We start from the raw sequence: 21,620 nt of genomic DNA on the forward strand, positions 1-21,620 counted from the left end.
TCTTCTTCATTCTTCTGAAAACCTCTTCATTTGTCACTTAGTCAGTCGGGATCTTAGTATTCTCTGATATAGCCACATCTCAAATGCTTCCTATCTTCTGTATAGATCTTTGTACAAGGACCACGATTCAACATCATAAAAATGACAGAGATATTCTTATTTTCATCCTAGCTTTTTAGATATGCACTCTTATCTCTTGGTTATTAGTCCATTCTTCATTTATTATGGTGCTGAGGTAATTGTGGTGTGTCACTCTTTTTACAGGGGTTTGATTGACATAGAGTTAACTTTCTGTCTGTTACCTTTTTCTTGCTAATTATCATCAGCTTTGCCTTCTTTACGTTTATATCGAGTTTATATTGTTGACCGTAATACATGATTTTGTTCATAACGACTTGTAGGTCTTCTAGGTTGTCAGCAAATACTATGGTGTTATACACTGACCGGTACAAAAAACGGCCACCCCACAAAATGGGTCATTTTTGATGCCTCGAATTTCTTAAACCGGTTGTTTGATTTAAGTGATTTTTTAATATGTTATAGCCTTATTCTTTAACAATATCGCTGTAATAATATTGTTGCTAGACAGGTAAATTATCATTGTATACCGGGTGTACCAATCAAACTGTGTTTTTTTCTCTAAGTTCACCACACCCTGTGGAATATTCTAGCATTTATAAAATACTGAAATTAAAGCCCACCTATAGCCTCAGGTTTTCTTAACATTCTGTTTTTTTGTTCATTCGTTTATGTTGGATAATAAAAAAGTTAGGTACTTTAACAACTAGTCATATTCTTCATCAATACAGGGTGTTTCTAAATAAGTGCGACAAACTTTAAGGAGTAATTCTGCATGAAAAAATAATGACCGTTTGCTTTATAAACATATGTCCGCAAATGCTTCGTTTCTGAGATACGGGATGTTGATTTTTTTTTACTAACTGAAGATTTATTTATTGCTCTAAAACCGGTTGAGATATGCAAATGAAATTTGGTAGGTTTTAAGAGACAGTTATTGCATATTTTTTGACATGCAATTAGGAATTTTATATTCTCCATTGGCACGCATACGGGTAATATGACGGGTAATATTATTACCTGCATGCACGCCAATGGTAAATATAAAATTCCTTATAGGGAACTTACACTAAAAAATTTTTTGCATAAAATTGTTAATTTATGTTTTAAAATATTCAAAATATTACGTCTTAACAATGAATAGTGTACGTACAACATCTGATCAAAGTTCCGCACCTAAAATTTCCGTTTCAAACAACTTCAAAAGCGAGAGCTGGGGTCTGACGTCATAGGCCACTCGTATCGTTTGCCCGTTCGGTGGGCTATTTCATTTAATGCAGTTTGCCCATAGATAAATAATATAGTTGAAATATCTTGTTTTACTCTATGGCAAAAATGATTTTTTCTGTGACAGGCAAAATATTAACATTTTATCTCTGTTGACATGTATCAAAAAGTTCTTTTTTATGGAATTACTTTTGTCGTTTCTTGTGTTAAAGAACAAAGAAGAAACAAGTAACTTAAAAATAAACAAAACTTTTAGTAATAAAAGTAAGAGTAACTAAAAAGTATTGGTGCTACTATAGTATGCTGTCTACAGTCGGGTTTCTACTATAGCTTGCGGTCTACCGAGGGATGCGATGTAAGTATAAGCTGAGATGATAAAGATATTAACGTAAAATTACAATAACGATTTTTCTTATTTATGCGTATTATTAACTTTGTAAAGAAGGATTTTGTTGGCTATGTACACGTTCTATCGGTACGTCTGCTAATCACCATAATCTTTTCTCAGAAGGCTTTGAACACAATAATGAAAGGCTCCAGTAGGTACTAATAAACATTACAATAAAATATAATCTTTATTATAATGCAAATTACACCGTAATCTTTTCCAGGATATACAAAATCCTTCGATTAGAGGTAGGTAGATCAAACCCACGGGGTAAACCGTATACTATAATATAATGGTACCAAACTATTATTATAAACGGTTTAAACATGCTTATTAATAACTCTTACTTATTTGCCTTGACACCTCGCATTTCTCCAATAGAATAGCTTTCACTACTTTTTATAAAAGCTGCCACCATGAAGACATCAACGGTAGGTAAGTTGTCAGACTTACCCGCGTCCATCATATTATGCGTTTTAAACTCTTTACAAAGTAGCACTCAACTTTATCAATTTCAGTTTAAAACTAAGTTGATTGGGGAACTACTTATTACAATATATAAGATGAACATAAATAATACCTAGGAATTTTCCATTAAAGACGATTAAAATGTAATATACCCGTGATACCTACCCCAATCGCGTTGTTTCCGACTGCTAGTACGGTTGACTGTGGCCCGTGACGTCGGACCAATAGAAGGACGTTCAAGAGCCTCCTAAGATATTTGAATTTTATAGCATTTTCAAAGCGTCGTAATTAGCGTAGGGGTTAAAAATATTTGTTTTTTTCGCATGCAAGCGTTTTAAGATCATGTTACCTTATGTTTTTTAATATCATTTTAATATTTAAAAATTTATGCAAGTTCCCTATTGTATGTTAAAAAATGCCCAATAACAACCTCTTAAAACCTACCAAATTTTATTTGCATACCTCAACCGGTTTTTAGAACAATAAATAAATCGTCAGTTTGTAAGAAAAAATTTAACATCTCGTATCTCGGAAACGAAGCATTTGCGGACATATATTTATAAAGCAAACGGTCATTATTTTTGCATGCAGAATTACTCCTTAAAGTTTGTCGCACTTATTTAGAAACACCCTGTATTGATAAAGAACATTGCTAGTTGTTAAATTACCTAACTTTTTTATTATCCAACATAAGGGGCCGTTCAAGTATTACGTAAAGCAGGTTGGGGGGAGGGGGGTCAAAAATTGCGTTACGTAATACTTGAACGACCCATTACGGTGCGTTACATAGGGGGAGGGGTGGTCAAAAATCTTCAAAAATCGCGTTACGTAATACTTGAACGCTCCCTAAGCGAATGAATCAAAAAACAAAATGTTAAGAAAACCTGAGGTTATAGTTGGGTTTTAATTTCAGTATTTTATAAATGCTAGAATATTCCACAGGGTGTGCTGAACTTTGAGAAGAAAACACAGTTTGATTGGTGCACCTGGTATACAATGATAATTTACCTGTCTGGCAACAATATTATTACAGCGATATTGTTAAAGAATAAGGCTATAACATATTAAAAAAAATCATTTAAATCGGACAACAGGTTTAGGAAATTCGAGACTTCAAAAATGACCCATTTTGTGGGGTGGCCGTTTTTTGTGCCGGTCAGTGTATCTGATGTTGGTTAGATGGTTTAGTAGAATGCCTTTTTCGGTTTCGTGCAAAGCTTTGATAAAAAATCTTTCAGAGTAGAGATTGAAGATCAGAGTAGACAATGCAGATTTGTCTCATTCCACACATAATTTTCACATATTGGTGTGATTCCAGTAAAGGTTGAATGAGGTTTGAACCCAAATTGGTTTGGGGAAATTTGACTTTCACACACTTTGTAAATTTTCTTATGGATTATCTTTAGGAACAATTTTAGGAGATGACTCATGATGCTTATCATACGGTATTCTTCGCATATTTTGGCTCCTGGCGGTTTATTATGCTTTTATTTGAATATTGTTGATTATTTCAGGTATTGTATGCGTTCCGGTCCAGGAGGTGAAGGAGGTCAAGGAGACCACACTAAAGATTATCATCATCCTGAAGCACCAGATTTACCTCCAAGACATATGGTAGGTAGAGGTGGCGATCGGTTGTCTTCCAGTTCCAACTTTGAGATTTGTCCCAATACAGGAGAACTCATCAGTAAGTAATCATTTTTATATGGTGTCTGAAGTTTAAAGAAGAAAATAACTAATTTACCATTTAATATTATTCAGATAGATTATAGCAGTCTAATATTTTATTTGGATTTTTACAGCTATGGAAACCGATATTGGGCAAACATTAAAAAAGGAGTTATGGTTCCATGGTACATTAGGTAGATCAGAAGCTGCTCAACAGGTGTTGCACGATGGGGCTGCAGGGCATGGAAGATTCCTAGTCAGACAGAGCGAAACTCGAACTGGGGAATTTGTTCTCACTTTCAATTTCCAGGTTTGTAGTTAAATTATTTATATATTAATATGTTAAGCGTCATATTTGTATATTGTCTAATATGCGTCAGTCTGGAATTATTCTAATAATTCTTATTGTAATATAGTCATTCAGAAAAAATAAACCAAATTCGACATGGCCATACCATTTCAGCATTTTGCATTCTACTTATAGTTTCCAGGATGTCAAATGTCTATGCCCATACGCTCTCTGATTTCAGTATTCCTTACGCTATCTCTTCTAGTAATTTGGCAACATCTACGCCAATAATTCATTTCCATTGCTTTTATTTTGGATGAATGCAATATGCATATGTATATAGGGTGGAAGGCACGTATGGAATAAAATTATTGCTGTCCTTGTTTTATAAATTTAAAAAAACGCTAATACCCGTCCATTTTTAAATATAAATATACGCTTTTTAAACCTAAATTTGAATGTACAGGGTGATTCACGCAAGCCTAGCCTAGTCCATAAGCTTTATTTTTAATGGAACACCCTATATATTTTTATATTTTTAAAAGCTGCTTAACAACCTGATTTCAAGGAAACATATCATGTAAGATGTATTATGAATAATACAGGGTGAAATTTTGAAATTATAGTGTGTGGAAACCACTTAAGGAATAAAATTGTTTGTGCCCTTATTTTACAAAATTATAAAAACGCTAGGATATGTCAACTTTTAAATTCAAATATGCACTGTTTAAACATAAATTTAAATCTACAGGGTGATTCACACAAGTCTAGCATAGTCCACGATCTTTAATTTTAATGAAACGCCCTGTATATTTTTATGTTTTTAGAATCTGCTAAACAACCTCGCAACAAATAAGTGTATTATGTAGGGCCTATTATGAAGAATACAAGGTGAAATTTTAAAATTATGTATAATTTTCGTCAAGGTATTAAATAATACCTACATAAAATTTTGAAATTAGTAATTTATCATACTTTAGATAATGGTATTATTTTTTAAATTAGCTCAATAAAGACATACATTTTCGAAACTAAGTATTCTAAAATAACTTTTAGGTTTTGTATTATTTAATGTCTTGACGAAATTTATAAATAATTTCAAAATTTCACCTTGTGTTATTCGTAATGGCCCTTATATAATACACTTTTTTTGAGATGAGACTGTGAAGTAGCTTCTAAGAACATAAAAATATACAGGGTGATCCCTTAAAACTAGTTATCATGGACTATGCTGTACTTGCGTGAATCACCCTGTATATTTAGATTTACGCTTTTAAAGCGCCTATTTGAATTTAAAAGTTGACGTGTCCCAGTATTTTTTATAATTTTCTAAAATAAGGACATAAAACAATTTTATTCCAAAAGTGGTTTCCATACTTTATAATTTCCAAATTTCACCCTGTATTATTCATAATACACACTACATGATATAGTTCGTTGAAATTCGATTATTAAGCAGCTTTTAAAAATATAAAAATATACAGGGTGTTCCATTAAAACTAAAGCTTATGCACTCTGCTAGATTTGCATGAATCACCCTGTACATTTAAGTTTATGTTTAAAAAGTGCACATTTTTATTTAAAAATCGACGTGTTTCAGCGTTTTTTACAATTTTTTGGAACAAGGGCAGAAATAATTTTATTCCATAAGTGCCTTCCACACTGTTATGTAGCAATACTTTTTATGATACTTTTGTATATCCTAATTTTTATGTTTCGAGTGATGTAGTTATTCCAGAGTATACTATTCAGTTGACATATTGCTGAATTATCTTGATCAATTCTTAGTAGCCATTTCTTTTGTATTCTGACCATTAATAGTTTGTAATGCGTACACCAAGATATTTATTACTACCAGTATTTTCGATTTGTGTGTCTCTTAGTTTTAAGTGCCTTCCTTCACCTCCCAGTACTACATACTAGTGATGTAACGAATGTCGTTTTTTGAACATTCGCGAATACGAATGCGAATATCTAATAACGACATTCGCGAATGCGAATGTTCAGTTTTTTTAAATTTGTTTCTATTTTTGAAATGTTTTCTAAATTTATAATGAGAAGTTAATTGATATTTAGTGTAAATCAATCTGAATCTTAAGCTTTATTACATTATACCAAATAATAAAACAACGTGAAGCCTGATTAGATCATACGAGGTTAAGTTACCTTTTTTTAATAAAAAAAAGATGACAAAGAGAATAGATTTTGATTTTATTAATCTCACGTTATTTTCAAATTATTTTTTCTCTGATATTCATATTCGCAAAACATTCGCACAAATTTTGCGAATGCGAACGCGAATGCAAAAAGATGCGGATATTCGCGAATGCGAATGCGAATACGAATATTCGTTACATCACTACTACATACTATGTTTTTGATGAAGTAATTGATAAACCCCCCTTAGTATATTCTTCGTCTATTTTTCGCAACATGTATCATCTTAATATTCTGGAAGTATTACTTGGTCATCCGTAAAAGGCAAGCTGTACAGTTTATGATCTCCAATTTTAACACCCATAGTGTTCACATTTTCTTTTCCAAATATTTAAATTTCCTTCCAAATAAATCTTAAAGAGCGGTAGGTGCAATGCAGCAGTCTTGGCGAAGTCCTTTGGTAACCTTTATTTTTTTGTCACTTTTGTGCTTGTCTTCTAGCACCTACCACAGCTTGGCTAATGGTACACTATTATAAGCCTTTTGAAGATCAATAAATACTATCTGTGTCTTCATATTGTGTTTCAAGCGTTTTTCTATTGTTTGTTTGAGACAGAACACATTGTCTACAAGAATAACCAGTACGAAAACCACTCTGATCTTCAGTGTCTTCCCAAAAATCTTCAATTCGGCTTTTAATTATCTTCCTCTTATATTGAGTAATAATACAGGGTGTTAGTAAATAAGTATGATAAACTTTAAGGGGTGATTTTACATGAAAATTTATTGACAGTTTGCTCTATAAACATATGTCCGCAAATGCTTTGTTTCCGAGATACGGGGTGTTAAAATTTTTCTTACAAACTGACGATTTATTTATTGCTCTTAAACCTAATGAGGTATGCAAATGAAATTTGGTGAGTTTTAAGACATAGTTATTGCGCATTTTTTGACATACAATTAGGAATTTTATATTCACCATTGGCGCGCGTACGGATAATGGTCTGACATTTTTTAAAGAAAAAAATAGTACGCCACTGAGATATTTCAAATTAAAAATCATTTTTGAATTAATCGTTTAATGTGTGACAAAAATCTATCTTCCCTTTTTTTCATACGACGCTTCGTTTTCATGTAAAAAATAAAAGATCTTAACGCTTATAAAGTATTCGACAAAGTTGCTGTATGGATGTGTAGAAACTTGTTTCGAATATATGTACTTTGTAAGCGTTAAGATGTTTTCGGGAAAAAAAACGGGAAGATAGATTTTTTGTCAGAAATTGAACGAGGAATTCAAAAATAATTTTTAATTTAAAATATCTCAGTGGCGTACTATTTTTTTCTTTAAAAAATTTCAGACCATTACCCGTACGCGCGCCAATGGTGAATATAAAATTCTTAATTGTATGTCAAAAAATACGCAACAACTGTGTCTCAAAACCCACCAAATGTGATGTGCATACCTCAACCGGTTTTAGGGCAATAAATAAATCGTCAGTTTGTAAGAAAAATTTTAACACCCCGTATCTCGGAAACGATGCATTTGCGGACATATGTTTATAGAGCAAACTGTCACTATTTTTTCATGTAGTCACCCCTTAAACTTTGTCATACTTATTTATTAACACCCTGTATATTTTACATTATAAGCATAGCATTTTAGTCCAACTTTTTCCAGGGGCGTGCCAAACATCTTCGAATGACAATAAACGATCAAGGTCAATGCAGAGTCCAGCACTTCTGGTTCCAGTCCATATACGAGATGCTCGAGCATTTCCGCTCTCAACCCATACCACTTGAGAGCGGCGGCAACTCGGATGTCACTCTCACCGACTACATTCTCAATCCGAACGCCAGACAGCAGCACCAGAGCTCAATGGGGCGCAGCCCCACCAGTACAATGACGTCCAGCTCGTCGCAGCAGGCTGTGACGAACGGTCATGAAAGACGAGTTCCGCCCATTCCGGAAATTAGACAAGTGAGATAAATAGTGTTCAATGTGTGTCTTGATTTTTGTTTTTATTTTTATTTACAACTTTTTAGAGATTTTTTCCTTTTGCTTAGAAAGGTAGTTCACATGTTTTAAAATATGTTTTCTAAATTTAAATTTAGAAAAAAAAAACATGACAATAAAATTCATTGTTTGTAAGAAAGTCTAGGTTTAAAACACTTTCATGAGCTCGATATAATGTTTTTAGTAATTTTTTAATACTCTTTATTGTTATCAGTATTTATTGCAAACTTATTTATTTGCATTTTATATAATTAATTATTTTGTTAATATTATTGGAGTTATCAATATTATACATTCAAATATTTACATTAACTATGTAGTTGTCTCCAGCTGTGTATAGCTGGCCAGTTTTCTACAGCTAGGTACTAAGCGGTCATAAGTTTGAAAGACGTGAAGACCTATGCGTTGCAATTTAAAATTTCGATACCATATCCCAATCTAAATACATATTTCGACTTCGAACATATCCATGAACACTGAAAATATTGAACAAGCAATGAATACTTGCATACGTCCGAATAATTGGAAAATAGTAATTACGAATGTTTTTATCAAAGTAGTTTATCAAACAATAAATAGGCACTGTAAAAGTATAATGTTTAAACCACCAAATCGAAGACCTTATATTGTAGACAAAATGCAAGGATAAGAAAAGAAAGCGGTAGTACTCACAATAACTAAAAATCCAATATCATTCTGAAGATGATGTTCCGTAGAAAACGGGAAGTAAAAATAATCTTGTGCAGTCTTGGCTGACTGCACAAGTCGCTTCCATCTCGAACGGTCGTTCATGATAGTTGGTTGGGTCAAAGATTGTTCTTAAATCCGACCATATATTATCTCTCCATCGCATTCATGGACATCCTAAGGGTCTTCTTCCTGTTAGGGCTTCCTCCCAGATTAACTTGGCAAAGCGGTTATTAGGGAGTCTATGAACATGGGCTGCTAATCTTAGACGTTCGGATTTAATCTATTCGTCGCTAGCCCCATACATTTGTTTGAACTCGGCGTTTATTCTCACTCTGTATTGGTTTGTATTCGGTAAGGTCCAAAATACTTCTGAGAATTTTTCTCTCAAAAGGTGCTTAGCGAAAACGCTGTATCTGCAAAAATCTGAAAAAATTAAATTTTTTCTTCTTTCTAACCCAAATGTGCATATCTATCTTATTTGCTTACCAAAAATGACGTAAGTTAAACCAAAACACATTAAACACACCGCATCTTATGTCGTATCCTGTGTAAATGTATACGAATACTTCGAACAAAAATCGATTTTACTCAAATGTGATGTCTCTGTAGATACGGCGTTTTGGCTAATAACGGCAGTATAGGCATACTGCTGTCCTCAAATAAAACGCGGTATGTGCAGCCAACTTAAAACCGAGAAATCGGCTCTCAAAGTTCTTTCTCAGGACTCCATATGTTTTGACAACTTTTTAACGCAAAACACGTTCTAATGATAGTTGAACATTATTTAAAAATATATTCTTAAAAAAATCATGTTTTTATCAAATTTTATTTACAAATAAGATTTTTTACAAGGAAGAATAGTTACCAAAAAAGAAAAATAAATAGCTTATAATTGTTTATTATATACGCAAAATATCTACATGTCATAAATGATCAAAATACGAGGTCGCAACACGAGTCTTGATAAAAATGCGGTAAATGCGCTGTGCTCAAGTAAAACGCGGCAAGTACATGATACTTGCTAGCACATACCGCTTTTTAGTTAAGTACTCAGTAGATACCGCATTTTAATTAAGCAGCTATTGAAATTTAGCACATACTATGCCGTATGTTCTAAATGCCGTATGTCCAATTTGTTTATTTTGGTAGTAAATAAAATGATACAACTTTCAGACATTGCAGAAGCATAAATAAGGTCACAAGGAAACCACATATAGCAAAAATTCGATTATAAATTTTTTTGTAGATACCGCGTTTTAATTGTGCACGGCAGCATAGGCTATACATACTTACATCTGTTTGTTGCTTGAATTCTACCTTTTATCTCTTCCGTGAAATCGTTATCTGCGGTGATTGTCGCTCCAAGATATTAAAAACTCGTCACTCTTTCAAAGTTATATGGGTCTATTGTAACATTTTGCTCTATTGTACCTTGTCTTTTTTGTCTGTTAATGCACATATATTTGGTTTTCTCTTCATTGGCTTTTAAACCAGTTTTTTGCCTCTACTTCTAATTTATTGAAGGTCTCCTTCACGTTGGTGACTGTGTTTCCTACAATGTCAACCGCGTATGTTGTAGTAATTTTGGTCATTTTCTGTCAGTAGTCGTATTCTAATTTGCGCTGTTCTTAATACTTTCTACAGGATTATTTAAAAAGGAGAGGTGACAGCTCGTCTCCTTCTTTCAGGCCACTGATTATTTCAAACGATTCTGAGAGAGTAGACATTAGTTTGTTACCTATCAGTACTCTGGATCTATACCCTATTCCACGAACATACGCCTGTTTTGGATTACTTCGACAGTGAATATTTTACTGTGCAAAATAAGAAGAACGAAAGTAAATTACATTGTTGTTTATTTGAATAATTATTAGCGCCATTTACTTTCGTACTTCTTATGTTGCACAGTAAAATATTCGTTGTCGAAGTAATCCAAAACAAGCGTATGTTCGTGGAATGGCCCATACAACCACTCTGAATCCACTGCCAGAAAATAACTCATATTTTCCACGGCTAAGTATAAACCGATTTTCACTTTTGGTTTCGGGAAAATATTCAACTAGATCAACTGTTATTCTTTTGTAAAAGCTCCGATGTTGTATTGCTTCATGGCACCACATGTTCTTGTTTAAGTTCCTTTGCTTTATAAAGGATTTCGCGTATCTGCGACACCACTCATTTACGTCATCTTTATTAGAAGATGACCTACGTCAGAAGTCCTCTCTATACATCTTCTTTACAGTGTATAATTTGGGGTATATGAATTTATTACTATTCTTTTATAATGACCTCTAAAACAATAAGTGCAAAAGCCTGTATGAAATCGAAGACAACAATACTCTTACTCATGACTCCGAAAGATCTGAAAACCTTTCCCAGAATGGTACAGAATTATTGAGAATCATGCAGAATATATGAGAAATAAAGATTAGACTCACAGAGCGAACTTAGGACTACCGAGGTAAAGCGATGTTTGCCATAACCAGGCACCCGGTATAAATAGAAACCCTCCTCCTTTACAGTGCCAACAACATAAATGGGTAGCTACTTATTTCACATATAGCAGGTCTTTAATGGGACAAACCTTCGATTTAGGTACATATTATTCAGATTATTAATAATCTATCTCCCTCGTTTGTTATTTATGGGAAAAAAACAGCAAATGCAAAATATGTGATTGATGTGATCGTTCATGGGTATTCTTTCATTTTTCCGACTGTATACAGGGTGTAACAAAAATACAGGTCATAAATTAAATCACATATTCTGGGACCAAAAATAGTTCGATTGAACCTAACTTACCTTAGTCCAAATGAGCATACAAAAAAAGGTATAGCCCTTTGAAGTTACAAGATAAAAATCGATTTTTCCCGATATATCAAAAACTATTAGAGATTTTTTAATGAAAATGGACACGTGGCATTCTTATGGCAGGAACATTTTAAAAGTAAATTATAGTTAAATTTCTGCACCCCATAAAAATTTTATGGGGTTTCGTTCCCTTAAACCCCCCCTCAAACTTTTTTGTACGTTCCAATTAAATTATTGTTGTGGTACCATTAGTTAAACACAATGTTTTTTAAACTTCTTGCCTCTTAGTACTTTTTGGAAAAGCTACTTTTTATCGAGATATTTTGAATATTTGTCAAATCCACCACATATTTGTGTACTGTTACGTACGATCGTAGAGACCTGGTAATAATATGAAATTTTTTTAATAAATTACAGTTTGAGGTATATTTTGAACCATATTAGAAAAGGAGCCACATTTCGATAAAAGGTGCCTCAACGGAAAAATACTAACAGGCAAAAAAGTTTTAAAAACATCCTGTTTAATTAATGGTACCGCAATAATAGTTTAATTGGAACGTACACAAACATTTGGGGGGTTTAAAGGCACAGAACACCCATAAAATTTTTATGTAAACATATTAAAAAAGAAGCCGCATCTCGATTAAAACTGGTTTATCGAAAAAATATTAAGAGGCAAAAAAGTTTTAAAAATATTGTGTTTAACTAAGGGTACCACAATAATAATTTAATTGGAACGTACAAAAAAGTTTGGGGGGGTTCAAAGGAACAAAAGCCCCATAAAATTTTTATGGGGTGCACAAATTTAACTATAATTTATTTTTAAAATGTTCCTGCCATAAAAATGCCACGTGTTCATTTTCATTAAAAAATCTCTGTAAAAATTTTTATCGTGTAACTTCAAAGGGCTGTAACTTTTTTTGTGTGCATATTTGTACTAAGGTAAGTTAGGTTCAATCGAACTATTTTTGGTCCCAGAATATGTGATTTAATTTATGACCTGTATTTTTGTTACACCTTGTATAATGTTGCCAGTATTGATTTGGGTAGTAGAAATTTGTAGTGAATTGTTCGAAATCGAATAAATGAAAATAATTATGTATGTGTTCGATATGTTCGGCATTCGATTTAAGGGGCTATCCTAGTGTAAAAGTACAAAACTCATATACTTTTTGTGAATTTTTTAATGTAAAAAGTACTTCTCCAATTGTTTTGAAAATTTGCATGAGCAGTTATTATAAAAAGAAGAACACGTAAACCAATTTTCATAAAAAATATTGAAAATTAAACGATTTATGCGCCAGCTACTAACTGGCACAGTAAAAATAAAAACATAGCTCCACTACTGCAGTGATTAGGACTAATAGAGATCCTGAAACATAAATTTTCAAAATTGTTATTGAAATATAAGTTATTTTCTATACCATCAACTAGGGGTTTTTTGATCGGATAAAAAATGTCAATTTGGTAGTTTTTGAAACTGAAAATGTTTTAGCTAATTTAAAAAAAATTTTAACACTTCGTCATTTTTCCAAATTTTAATATTTTTCAAACATCCCAGTTGATGGTATAGGAAATAACTTAAATTTCAATAATCACTTTGAAATTTTATGTTTCAGGATCTCTATTAGTCCCAATCACTGCAGCAGTGGAGCTATGTTTTTATTTTCACATTGCCAGTAGGTGGCGCATAAATAGTTTAATTTTTCATCTTTTTTATGAAAATTGTTTTACATGTCCTTCTTTTTATAGCAAATGCTCATGCAAATAACAATTTCAAAACAATTGGTACAGTACTTTTTACTTCAGAAATTCCCAAAACGGGTATATGAATTTCGTACTTTTACACTAGGATAGCCCCTTACAGAAGGCTGGGATGTGAATATGAGTAATTAATTTTGTTAATAGTTCTGTTTTTAAAACATGTTCATGCTAGGTTAAGGTTGCATACTGTTTTTCTAATTTGTATTACCCTGTCACGAGATTGTTTTATTGATTTTATTTACTTTGAATCCAGAATGGATTGTTAATTATTCTGTTAGGAACATTTTTTAATATTTATTTATTAAATTTTAATCTAGAATATACAGTTACACGAATATGTTGCACATTAGTCGTGATATATGATTGGTTAGAACTATGAAACTTTCCAAACAAACTAATGAGAGGTACAAACTTATTTCTTAATTTTTGAAGAGTAGAGTGTGACCATCATGCAGAAAGCCTGCATTCGATACCTGGTGCCACAGCTTGATTAAAATTTGTAAAACCAGGGGTAATTATAGGCGGTCGAATCGTAGCATTGGCCCTGTTATTTTCCTTATACATCGTAGACATTAGAAATAGCAAACTACCCTTCTATACTCCTAAAATTGCACTAGCGGTATAAGCGCACACTATTATAATGTGTTTTATACCAGACTCTATAAGAGTGAACAGAAAAAATTCTTTATTTTATCGTAAAACAAGCATTGCTCTTTAAGTAAATAAACAAAAACCTGTGCATTTCCATTAAACGAAGATGAGACGTTAAACAAAATATTTATTGTAACAAGTTATTCTGTCAGACAACTGACTCAGTAAAACGCAGGTTTTACTCGGAAGGAAGTCCTCGGCATGTATCTGTAAAGAAAAATAAAATGGATTTACTGACGTTAAAATACGGTGATAATGTTAGTATATTCACACACAAACATCGACAAATCACCAATATGAATATGGGCAACCATTCCATTCACGGTTACGGTCACCGCAAGCGATTCATCAATTCTGAAGCGTTACACGGCTGGCTTCAACTCAATTCGTCAAAAACCGGTTGGTTTTCGCAATATCAACACTCCAGTTTGAACCAGTGAGTCTTTTTAGATCAGTACTTCGTAAGACTCCGGTTTGGCTCCAACTCAATCCGTTGGAGCCCGGTTGGTCACCCGGGCCCGGGGAGTTCTTTTCCAGATCAGTTCTCCAGCTTAAACTAACTTTCTGTTACCTCGATCTGCATTTTATTTAATTCCGACTGATCATCTCCTAGCATTCATCGGTATCTGTAAAGAAAAACAAAATGGATTTACTGACGATAAAATACGGTCTTTTACTTACTGGTAATGTTAGTATATTCACACACAAACATCGACAAATCACAAAATGAAGATGGGAGCAACCATTCCATTCACGGTTACGGTCACCGCAAGCGATTCATCAATTCTGAACCGTTACACGGCTGGCTTAAACTCAATTCGTCAAAAACCGGTTGGTTTTCGCAATATCAACACTCCAGTTTGAACCAGTGAGTCTTTTTAGATCAGTACTTCGTAAGACTCCGGTTTGGCTCCAACTCAATCCGTTGGAGCCGGGTTGGCCACCAGGGCCCGGGGAGTTCTTTGCCAGATCAGTTCTCCAGCTTGAACTAACTTTCTGTTACCTCGATCTCTATTTTATTTAATTCCGACGGACCATCTCCTAGCATTCATCGGTAGTGGTGGGAACTCTGGTGGGACGGCGTGTGTTCGATGTCCGCTAGCGAGCCGAACGCGCGTGCTAGGATCGTTACAGCTGTTGGCTTCTTCTTCTTCAGCCTTAAGTAATCCAACGTTGGACATAGGCCTCCTCCAATTCAATCCAGTGTTCTCTATTCTGCGCCACTTGATTCCAATCTTGTCCAGTCTCCAATCTTCTTAATGTCATTAGCCCATATCATTTGTGGCCTTCCTCTGCTTCTCCATCCTAACCTCCATTGTTGTAGTTCGTGGTTCCATCTTTTATCCTTTAGTCAGTCATTGTATCCTGCGAAGTTCCATTTTAATTTGGCAGCATGTTCTCTTGCGTTTTTTACTTTGGTTTTACCTCGAATCCATTTATTTGTTTTCTTGTCTGTAAGCTTCACCCCGAACATTGATCTTTCCATCGCTTTCTGTGTGCCTTTACTATCTTATCCATATTGGCCTTGGTGAGTGTCCCAGTCTGTGAACCATACTTAAGTGTAGAGAGGATACACTGATCGTAAACTCTGGTTTACGAGATATAGTTTTCACAATATTGTTCTATTTTAGTCTTTTTCAAGATCCGTCAGTTTTCCAAATCCTGCCCAAGCCAACCTTATTCTTCTGGTAATTTCGGCAGTTTATTTTCTTTTTTCATCAGGTATCAGGTATTTCATCATACATCTGCCCCAGGTAGATGTATTCGCTTGCTGTTTCTAAATTTATGTCATTCAACGTTATTTTTCTAATCTTCGGTGTATTCGTCATTATTTTGGTTTTTCCAAGTTCATCTTAAAACCTACTTTCTCCGAAGCTTGAAATAGTTGCGTCATCATGGTCTGCAATTCTTCGAAATTTGTAGCGAATTACAGTTTTCTTCCATTAACATTTATTCCTTTATCTACCCAGTTAATGTCTTTGAACACGTCTTCCAGTCCCAGTGTGAATAGCTTCGGTGAAATAACGTCTCCCTGGCGAACTCCTCTGTTGATTGGTATAGCTTTGGTTTTCTCATCTATTTGTATTCTCATTGTAGCTTTTTTGTATTTTTGTAAATATTATGTATGAGCATTCTGTACCGAGAATCTATCCTGCAGTCCACAGCTGTTGGCAGTGTTTTGAATATTTAGGGGAATGTCATAGGTGCAATTTTGATAACGCATTCGATTCACTTATTTCTACACATAAACTTTTGTAATAATTAAAATTGTCTCCCCTTATAGTATAACAATCCGTATACGTGCGTACTTTAGGATGATTTGTAGTATGTTAATACTGTACACTTGAAATTAGATATGGTAGTTTGCTTGGGAAGGTTAATAGTTCCAATACCTCATATAAGATGAGATTTTGTAATCCTTTAATAAAAAATAAAGAAAATGAAATAAAAAGTAATTTCCGAATACTAAAAGCATCGTGAAATACCTTCAGCATCTCATAGTGATATTGTTTTATTTTTATTTATCTTTTGTAAATATATTTTTTCATTTGACATGTATTTGTGCCTTTTTTGCTTCATGTGTACAAACTTTCGCACTAATAATTTATTTTTTAAGTAGAATGCTCAAATTAAGTATAGAAGGACATAAGGCCTTCTGTGATTCCCCTTCGGTGTTCATTTCTATGCTTGTATTATAGTTTGGTAAATTTTTATAATAATAATACTCTAACATACTTGAAGATTCAAATATAGTGTTCGACTATGATATTTTTTAACATGAATATTAAATTTCGGCGTTCTTTGTTAATTTATAGAACAGAAAAATTGATTCAAGTAATTGAAGACCTTGGGACCAGAAGGGGACATGCCACCAAACAATATTTTGGAGAAAACATCATTTTAAACTTATTTTCAAATCCTGAAATCCAATTTTTACATTTTTCTCTGAAGTAAGGCCCATAATCGTTTAGAAATGTTATTAAATACACAAGAAAAGTTACACAAATGTTTATTTAACGGTTTTTGAGTTTTTGAACATTTTTTGAAAAAATATGAGGCTTATCCCCTTTTGTATAAAAAATTATATTCTAAAAAATGAACATAAAATGCAACAATAAAATAATTCAGTTGTCAATATTTTCAATATCTGAAAAGTCGTTCAAATTTTCAATGTCTTCCAGTATTGGTTCAGTATCTGGTAGAATCTATTGACAAGCACCATTTTCTGCCTACACTGCTTTGTGCAACCGCAAGCTGCATCTAATTTTTGTGGTTCTATTTTCTTCCCTTTTGTATTTATATATTCGTAACCTAGATTTCTTCTACTCTTGCGCTTAATTTTTTTATGTCGTTGGGTATCATTGTGTCTCCATCTAGGAGGCGCCTTCTTTTCTGGAGTTGGCAAAAGACCTCCAGAAGTTTGTGGGGGTATAAACCCATTCATTTTCCTACAATAAAGTAGGTATTTTACCATATATTAGGATAAGCCATAAAAAACCTTCACAACAATCCTAATATTTTTATGTCCGAAAAATATAACATAAGGGGACAAGCCACACATTTAATAAACTTACTGTTCCTGAATTTATATCTTCCGAATCGCTGCTACTTCCGGATACTGTATAGTCTTTGTCATCTTCGCTTTCATTTAAAAACGGATCTTGGTCACTGTGGTCAGAATCAAACTCAGGAAAGTCTATTTTTCGTTGACATACACGGGAATGTTCCGCCATGTTGATTACTACTGTGGCTTGTCTCCTTCTGTTGCAACATAAAGTAATAGTGACACAACGGGACTTACTACAGCGGCGCCATCTATGAGAAAACAGCTTAAATTTTCTGTTTGGGATATTAATATTATCTTAAAGTGTGCGATTTCTTCTTTAACTCATTTTTGACGAAATTGTGGCTTGTCCCCTTCTGGTCCCAAGGTCTTCAATTGTACAATTGTAGGAGGAAGCTAGCAAGTTCTGGGTCTTCCATTTCGTAGTCTTCCGGGGATCCCTCCTGCCAGTATGCATTTGTTGTTTTCTGTTCTGAAATCTTTTCCCTCATCATCTGTAGCTTTAACTGTATCTTCTTCCTTCTTTCCTCTGTGTATGTTCCTTTTCAAAATTTACAAAATTTCTTTCTCTTTTTGACCACTTTCCAAAGTTCACCGTCATACAGGAATACTCGTACTATAATTGTTTTATAGATGGTCAGGTTTAGTTTCTTTGGTATTCTATAGCTCTTAGTGCAGAAGTCAGGACTTCCATACATTTTGTGTCCTTTGTTGTTCCTTTTAGAATCTCTATTTCCATTTACTGCATTACTGTCTGTCGGTGTTAATCTCCTTCTTCTTCTTCCTATACTTATTGTAGATCTGTTGATCTGTTAATTCCGACGTTGAATTATTTCTTGAGAGGTAGACTGCCAGCTCTCTATCCATCTTTTTGGCGGTCTCCCCGGTGGACGCTTGTCAGCTGGTTCTCCTAGCGCAATTCTTAGTAGTCTGTACTCCTCCAATCTTTTTACAGGACTGAACCATTCTCTTCGTTTTTGTCTACCCCATCTTAGTACATCTTGCACGCCACATTATTCCCTGATGATATTGTTTCGTATTCTATCCCTTCTTGTCTTTCCTGCTATTGCTCTTAGTGTCTTCATTTCGGCTATTCGTAGCATGCTTTTGGTTTTATTGGTGTCTTCTCTTGATTCAATACCATAGGTCATAACAGGTCTGATGCAAGTTTTATAAATTCTAACTTTGTTGTCCATTCTCATATATGGGTCATTCCAGACCACATCTCTCAAACATCCGGACATGACTGCGGCCTTGTTTATTTGTCCTCTTAGGTCTCTGGCTGGGTCATGATAACTTGATAAATCTACACCTAGATATTTTAACTGGTTTAAGTTCTATGGGTTTCCCCTCTACCACGAGCTTGCATCTAATTGGATGTTTCGCAATGGTAATAAATACATTTTGTTTTCTGCGTGGATATGTTCATGTTGAATCGTCGACATGCTTGGTAGAATCGATAAAGTTGTCTTTGTAGGTCATCCTCATTCTCTACAATCAGGGCTGCATCATCCGCATAGCACACTATACTGATTCTACTGTAACCGAGTCTGTATCCTAGTTGTAGCGATTCCACATCTTCTATTATTTTATCCATTAGCATATTGAATAGAAATGGGCTGAGGCTGTCTCCCTGCCTGATTCCCCCTGGTGTTGATATGTTGGCCGTAGTGGTGTCGTTTGTTTTAATTTTTGTCGTGTTGTTATTGTTTATCTGTTTTATGACTTCCACATTGTTTGCCGGTATCCTTTTTTGCTTTATTTTCTGTAATATATCGCTAAGTCTGACTCTGTCAAATGCTTTTGTTAGGTCTATGAAGCAAATATATGCGGGTTTGTTATATTCTATCGACTTCTCGTTCACTTGTTTCATGACAAATATTGCGTCCGTCGTCGACGTATCTTTTCTGAATCCTTGCTGTTCTTCTCTGTTCTTTATCTGTGATTCCAATTTATCCTTGAGTACGTCTATGAATAACTTCATTGTCGTATTTAAGAGAGTTCTTCCTCTGCAGTTGTCCGGACATGTTCTTTGTTCTTTCTTTAAAATCGGTATTGTGATACTGGTGTGCCAATCTTGTGGTATCTATGCTCTGTCTAAGATTTTGTTAAACAATGTTGTGAGAATTAGTGAATTCCTGACCGCCGTATTTCAGCAGTTCGTTCGGTATTCCATCAGTACCTGGCGATCGTATAGTGTTTAAGATCTTCATTCTCACTTCTACTTCAGTTTCTTTAGTGATATACCTCTCTTCTGTTTTGTAATCGTGTTCGTCATTGGCTTCTTCACCTTTGTAGAGTCTCTGAAATATTTTTCCCATGACTCAGTCGGTATCCCCTTTGTCTGTACAAATCCATTTACTGTTTTTTTCTGTTTTTTTTTCCAAACTTTTCTCTCTTACCATAGATGTCGTGATCCATGTCACTTGTGAACTTGATACAATGCTCTCTTTTTATTGCTTTTATTCGCGAATTTATTCTGTTTCTGGTTTCTATGTAGATGGCGCGTTGTTCCTGCGTTCCGGTGCTTTTGTAACACAGATAGCATTTTCTATTTTGTTCTGAGAGTTCCTTGACTTTGCCAAAAACTATGCTTTGTTGTTTCTTATTGAGCTGGTGTCTGTTTTCCTTTTACTAATGGACTCTTCCGCAGCTTGTTGGATGAAGTTTTTGATTTCATTCCAGCACTCTTCTACTTCACAGTTGTGCATGTTAATGTTTTCCAATTTGCTTGTCGGCCTGCTTTCATACAATTTTTTTGTGCTTGCGAAGGTCATTGATTCTATATTGTATCTCTCGATGTATGTGGGGGATTTTTTGATTTTAATTGGTCGTTTTATCTGTATTCTACATAAAACCAAGTTATGATCTGTTTCAGTGTTAATTGAGGTTAGGACTCTAACATCTAGTATCTGTGATGGGGTGAAAGCTCTGTTAGTAATTATGTAGATTATTATTGATTTTTGGCCTCAGCCGGTGCAAAACGTGTATTTGTGTTGTTCTTTATGTGGGAAGTACGTGTTGTTAATCCCCATCTCGTTTCTGGCACAAAAATCATTGTTAATCTCAGATAATTAAATTTTTTCTTCTTTTAGAAGATAAAAAGTTATACTGTTTGTCAGCAGTAACCTATAAGTTTGCATCGTGCTCTTTGTTGTTCAAACTTGTTGTCTAAGGTGGGGTTGGGGGAGGGGGGTTACAACTTCAAAATGGCTTGATTTGTCAACAACACATAATGGTGTTAAGCGTATAGAGCTTAAAGTAGATCCCAATGGGGGGGGGGGAGGGTTATAACTCCCAAAAACCCCCATCTCGTCTATGGTCTGCCCTTTCCTCTTTTATGGTCCCAAGGTCTCCAGTGGGTTATCGCTTCATTCCATCTTCCGTCTCTTTGTCTGCTGTTGTGTCATGCAAATTTCCATTTGAGAGTAGCTGCATGTTTGTTTACGTCTTTCACTTTGGTTTTATTTCTGATTCATGTATTTTTCTTTTTATTACTTAGCTTGACACCCAGCATCTGCCTTTCCATTGCCCTTTGAGTCTTGGCCATCTTTTTCATATTCTCCTTTGTGAAGGTCCATGTCTGCTCCATATGTAAGTACTGGTAGAACACATTGATCATATACTTTTGTGCAGAGGTATTGGGCATATTTCTGATTTTTCAGGATATAGCTCATTTTTCCGAATGTCACCCATGCGAGGCTTATTCTCCTTTTTATTTCTGTTTGATTTTCTATACTCAGTTTCATTATTTGCCCTAGGCATATGTACTCCTTGACTTTCTGTATTGTACTTGTTCCTATTTGCATGGTTTCGTTGTCCTCTGCTACGTTTGTCATATATTTAGTTT

At 34.3% G+C, this 21,620-nt stretch overlaps 1 protein-coding gene across 1 annotated transcript in view; it reads left to right on the forward strand.

Moving 5' to 3' along the window:
* The window catches only part of LOC126881883 (SH2B adapter protein 2), a 45,770-nt gene that overhangs the window by 8,368 nt on the left and 15,782 nt on the right, over nucleotides 1–21,620 (forward strand). The window contains exons 4-6 of the mRNA XM_050646531.1: nucleotides 3,676–3,848; nucleotides 3,964–4,139; nucleotides 7,954–8,253. Of these exons, the coding sequence (XP_050502488.1) occupies nucleotides 3,676–3,848; nucleotides 3,964–4,139; nucleotides 7,954–8,253 (649 nt within the window). The remainder of the gene's footprint in view (nucleotides 1–3,675; nucleotides 3,849–3,963; nucleotides 4,140–7,953; nucleotides 8,254–21,620) is intronic.

The sequence above is a fragment of the Diabrotica virgifera genome, chromosome 3 (genome assembly GCF_917563875.1).
Source record: "Diabrotica virgifera virgifera chromosome 3, PGI_DIABVI_V3a".
Lineage (NCBI taxonomy): Eukaryota > Metazoa > Arthropoda > Insecta > Coleoptera > Chrysomelidae > Diabrotica > Diabrotica virgifera.